A 5,513-nucleotide genomic window follows, 5' to 3' on the forward strand; every position below is an offset into this window, starting at 1 on the left:
CACAGGCCTCCCGCTGGGCGAAGGGCGGGCCTCACACAGCCTGCGCCCCAAGAGCCTGGGCCGGAAAGAGCCACCAAGCTGAGTCTTCACAGGCCCTGGGCATCTGGTGACCTTCCAGCTACCCCCAAGGCGCCGCTCCTGCACCCAGAACCCAGCTGTGCTCCGCAGCCCTCTCCCGGCCCACTCTCGGCACCACCCCCAACCCCGCCCCCTGCCTCTGTGTCTGCAAAGCGATTCTCCCTCCTCCCGGCACAGAGTCCACGTCCAGTGTGGCCACCAGGCGACCTGCTGCTCCCTACTGCGGGTCACGGAGCACTCCGCCCTGGGCCTGGCCACGTGCACCCAGGGATGCACGTAACTGAACGGTGCAGGGGGTGGGAGGTGGCTGTGTGTGTGTGTGTGTACATGTGTACAGGCAGACGGGGAGGGGACAGACGGCGCTATCCAGCAGCTCCTGACCCCAGGGAGTGCCAGCGAACTCTCAGGTGGCCAAGCCCAAGTCCCCCTGACACTTCGAATGCCTCCTGAGGTCCGGCGTGGTCTAAGGGTTCACCGTAAACGCAGCAAACGATTTGATGACGCCCCACCTGCCCCTTTATGACTCCATCAACCCCTCCCCTTGCTTAGATGCTGCGGCTCCCGACACAAAGACAGAGCTGCCACCTGGGACAACAGGGGACGCCGGTGAGAGCTGCCCACACACTGACGTGAGCCTGACGACCACCGTGCTTGCCCTGAGCCAGGGGCCGGGGTGGGGGGCTCGGGGCCCGTGGGACCGAAGGCTCATCCGAAAGGACGGCAGTGACAGGACACAGCTGAGGGTGCAGCCAGGGAGCCCGGCCGGCGGGACACTGTCCAGGACACCGGGTCACACCTGGGTTTTCTTGCTCCCCAAAGCGTGGCTACAGCCACACAGCCGGTGACAGTTCAAGGAAACTGGCACACACAATCCCCATCTGCCAAAGGGGAGAATCGGGGGGCGCTACCTCGGTTTAACAAGAAGGAAGCTTCACCAGAGTCCCTTCCCCACCCTGACACGGACCTCCTGAGGCGTCTGCCCTTCCTCTGGTTTGTCCCAAACACTGTGCGTGCCTTTGCTCGCTAGCACCCCCAGTCCTGCCCTGGCTCTGCCCCAGGCACGTGGCTGCGGTGGGGAAACAAACCCCTGACCTTTGACAACGTAACCTGCACGTGCCACTCAGGGACGCCCTGAGAACGAGGCTCTAGGCAGGGAGGGTGCCGAGGGGAGATGGAGGGAGATGCACCAGCCAGGTCCCCGGTCCCCTGGGTGCAGCGCGCACCTCAGCCTCGGAGGAGGGGCAGCAGAGAGGTTCACATCCCTGAAGACCCCACCCAGCCGCAGACAGACCCACGCTCCGGGGGACTTAACACGCCTTCTTCAGTGAAGGGCAGGCCCTGAAGATCCTTCCCAGGAGGGCGGGTAGGGGGGTGAGGGGGGCCCAGTGGCAGAGGGCACCCCGGGAGGAGGAGCCGTCTGGACTGAGCCCCGCTCTGGGCGAGGGGCGCTCCAGACACAGAGCAGCACAGCAGGGCTGAAACCCTGAGCACAGTGGACCCTCCCTGCCGGGGCCGCAGAGAGGAGGCGACAAGATGGGGAGGGGGTGAGAGAAGGAACAGAGAGGTGGGGAAGGGGCTTAGGCAGAGCCCTGGTCCACCTCCTGTGTCTGAGTGGCTCCCCGGGGCTGCTGAGGCCCGTGGCCACGGCAAGAGGCACAGGGACCTAGGCTGGGCCAGCGCAGAGGACGGTGACAAGCCAGTTGTGGGCATGTCGGTGCTGAGATGTCCAGCTGGGGGTCTCGAGCAGGAGTGGGACATGGAGGGAAGGCCGGCGGGGCACTGGGGATCGAGGGGCTGGGAGAGGGGGCACTCCCACCCTGGACAGGCTGCAGAGATGTCTGAGATGGGCCAGCAATGCGGGGAGGCGGACGCTCAGCCACTGGCATCCGGGACGCGGCCTAGGACACCGGCTCTGAGGGTTCTGGGCACCAGCCCACCCGCCGTCCCCGGCCACTCAGGGTCCCTGCCGGCCCCCGGGAGGCATTGGTGACGGGGGACTTGGAAATGGAAGGAGGTGAATAGTCCTGTTGGCGCTGTCCAGGTGCCTCCCTCACCGCCCTGGTGAACCTGCAGGCCCCCCGACTGGCAGGGCAGAGGCCCGCCTTTCCCTCACATGTGTCTGCATCACTCTCCCCACAAGTTCCCCGGACGCAACACCAGACAGGCCGTGCCCCTGACCCACCCTGACTTCCACCCCTGGAGGCCGTGCCTTGGGAGGGGGGACCTGGGGGACAAGCTGACAACTGAGCCCTGGGAGAGAAGCACCTGCCACCACAGACACCCCTGGGTCACCGCCTGGAGGCACGGGGAGGAGACGGTCTACACAGCAAGGCTCCCACCTATGCCGGGGAAGGGGTGTCTGCTGCAGGATCACCGAGAAAACCAAAACACACCCCACGCTTGGAGAAACGACATCCCACCTCTGCCCCGTTACAGAGGGGGACCCAGCAGAGGCCAGGCAGCGGTGCAGGAGCTGGGAAACGGTCCAAATGTCCCAGCCGAAGGGATCTGGAAAAGGCCCCTGCGGGCTGCCCAGCCCAGCAGGGACGACTCAGACGGCACTGGACCCCTCTCGCAGCTCGGGTGCATGCTCGAAGCCCCCCCGGGGAGGCCGAGCCGCTTGAGGGCACCGGCGATTATGGGAAAAGCACCTCGATTCACCGGAGGAGAGAGACCACCCAGGAACCACGCGCCCCAGAGACTTTCCAGAATCGCCTCCGAAATGACAGGGTCCAGACACATCACACCGACAGGTGGGGGCCAGAGCTGCAAGACTGGTCTTATCTCAAAGCCCAGAAACGCCTTCTCTCTGGTCTCCAAAGAGTTCATGCCCATGAATACTTCCTTAAGATCCAATAATTCTAAATCTGGTGGACACACACCCTGCAATCTTAGGGAAAGAATAAAGGAAAAGAAGCCAATCAAATCCGAGCCAGGTCGGGAGTGAGCTGACGGCCAAGGCCGGCCCTGAGAGGGGCACAGGGCTTCCCCCCTCCCAGAGGCTCTGCTACAGCAGCCGCCGGGGTCGTGATCCTTGGGGGCTGACCTCGCGGCGTTTTGTCCTCATCTCCCCTCGGGGGGCGCCAGCAGGCCCCCCAGTCTGCTTGCTTGAGTGCGGGGACAAGCGCCAGCCCCGCGGGCTCCTCCGTGGGCGCCTCGCACCCTCAGGGCCCTGACCTCAGAGGGAGGTCACACTCATGGGCTCCCCTAGCCCACGAGTGTGAACAGAACTTCGAGGGGAGGTTTTCACGGCCGGGGAGCCGCTCTGCTACTCACTTGCTTGGAGCCCACAGGGCGGGGCTGGGGCGCGGGGGCTGCCCAGGATCGCGGCCACGTGCCTGAACCACCGAGCCACGTGGAAGAGCTGCGCGTCGGCAGGAGGGCCTGAGAGCTGCCTGAACGCGTCCACGTCCGCCTGGGACAGGGAGAAGCCCTGGACATAGCTACGCGTGCTCAGGTGCTCGTTCAGGGCCCGCACCCTGGCTGCCTCGTCACTAATGCTCAGGACGGACCTGTAGTCGGGAGCTGCAAAGACAGAGGCACACACGTCAGTGGGGCTGGAGGCCCGGGTGAGTCCAGAGAATGGGGTCCCAGGGTCACCCTTCTGGCTGGGAAATGTCCAGAACGGGCAGGTGCCCAGGGCTGGGGGACGGAGTGGGGAGTGACTGCCAGTGGGTTCCCATCTGGGGACGAAAATGTTTTGGAACTAGAAGGAGGGGGTGGTCGCACAACACCGTGAGTGCTCTAAATGCACGGAACTGTGCGCTTTAAAATGGTGAGTTTCATCGCTGGTGATTTTCACCTCAATTAAAGAGAAACACACACGCACACACCCTTTTGTGCACTGGGTGCTGGGAGGGCTGGTGCTGACCAGTCCCTGGGTGGGCGATGGGTGGCGCGTAAGAACTGCAGAGCTCTCCAAACCCGGCACCGGTGAGGCTTCTAGCAGCCAAGGCCCAGCTCCTGAGAGGACCACGGCCCCGCCCCTGGAAATGCCTGCCAGAGGGGGCCAACCGTCCAGCCAGCACCTGGCACAAGCCTGCCCCGCTTCAGGGACCTGAGGCCACTCCTCTGCCTTGGAATCCTCAGGAAGGATGTGGGAGGACAGAAGTCCAGCCCGAGCGAGGACCAGGCAGCAGGCACAGCCGGCAGACGGCACTGACTCCACTGAGCCCCTCCTCCCCACCTGCTGCCCCGAGACCCTCACCTCCTCCCTACGTCCCGATCACTGCTCCAACTACCCTGCGGATGCGTTCATCACCTGCTGGCTGGGGGGGCACAGCAGGAGATCAGGGGGGAGGGGCGCAGACCAGTCCCTGAAGCTGCGGGAGGGAGCCTGGTCCCCTAGTCCACGAGTGTGAACAGGGCCCAGCGCCTGTTCCCTTCCACACAGACACACCCTGAGCCCCGGAGTCGGCTCCGAGTGGGAGAGCACAAGCCCGGTTTCTCACTCTCCCTGGGAACGGGGCAGACACCCTGACACCGCAGCCCTTCGCAGCCAGCTGCCGGACACCACGAGATCCCTGGGTCACCGTGCTGGACCCAGAGCGGGACGGCTCCGAGCCGGGAGGAGATATGGGCCGACACCGGCCAGGCCTGGCACAGAAACAGGAACTTCGCCCCGACCAAGCCCACAGGACGCCTGCAAACAGACAGCAGAGCACACGTGTGGGGAAGCAGCTGTGCACACGAGACCCTCCTGCACCGTCTCCACCGCGGGAAACCCTTCCGTCAGGGCCTACCCGGAGCTGCCTTCCTGGGCACGGGGGTGAGACGGAAGGAGCCAACAGAAGGACCAAAGCCGGCAGCATCTCCGGACGTCATCAGGTGCCCCAGGGAGGGGCTGCGACCATCCAGGGCCCAGCCTCCCGGAGGCTGGCTTCTCGGGGACCTCCTGAACCCCGACCTCTTCATCCCCAGGACAAGCATGGGCACCAGGGAAACGTCTTCCCTGGGCTCTCAAGCCCAGGCTTTCCAGGAAGACCGGCATGCTTGCCTGCCCACCGCACTGCGGGGGCACCAGCTCAGGGTGGCCCTGAGGCGCACGGCTAGGAATACCCTTCTGCCTGTTACAGGATACCCTCAGAGCACCCAGCGCCATGCCCTTGGATACTGCAGGCCTCCACCTTTAAACGTACCCGGAACCCAGCCCTCTCACCCCAACTGCCATGGCAGGTCCAGCCCTTCTCTCGCCTGGACCCCGGGATGCAGGCGCCCCTGCTGGTATCCGGGCTTCGCAGGGCACCGTGGCCAGAGTGGCCCACGCTCCTTCTCTAGAGCCCCCGTCCCACCAAGAGTGGTCCTCGCGCCGGCCAGGAGGGCCACCACACCCTTCTGACCTCAGCTCCCGCCCCCGCCCCTCATGCCCCCTGCCCTGCCTGCCTGGAAGCCTCCCCCAGACACAGCCAGCCTGCCTCCCTTCCTCGGGGCTCCAC

General features: G+C 65.2%; 1 protein-coding gene across 7 annotated transcripts in view; it reads right to left on the reverse strand.

Annotated features, from left to right (window-relative positions):
- CARS1 (cysteinyl-tRNA synthetase 1) overlaps positions 1 to 5,513 on the reverse strand; it is a 47,959-nt gene that overhangs the window by 36,271 nt on the left and 6,175 nt on the right. For 6 of the 7 annotated variants that reach the window (XM_024748600.1, XM_024748605.1, XM_024748601.1 and 3 more), the window contains exon 2: positions 3,355 to 3,603. The exons of the other annotated variant lie outside the window; for it this stretch is intronic. In XM_024748600.1, coding sequence (XP_024604368.1) covers positions 3,355 to 3,603 — 249 coding nt within the window. The remainder of the gene's footprint in view (positions 1 to 3,354; positions 3,604 to 5,513) is intronic. 7 annotated transcript variants of the gene reach the window in all.

This window comes from Neophocaena asiaeorientalis, unplaced genomic scaffold, assembly GCF_003031525.2.
Source record: "Neophocaena asiaeorientalis asiaeorientalis breed wild unplaced genomic scaffold, Neophocaena_asiaeorientalis_V1.1 scaffold43, whole genome shotgun sequence".
NCBI classification, from domain to species: domain Eukaryota; kingdom Metazoa; phylum Chordata; class Mammalia; order Artiodactyla; family Phocoenidae; genus Neophocaena; species Neophocaena asiaeorientalis.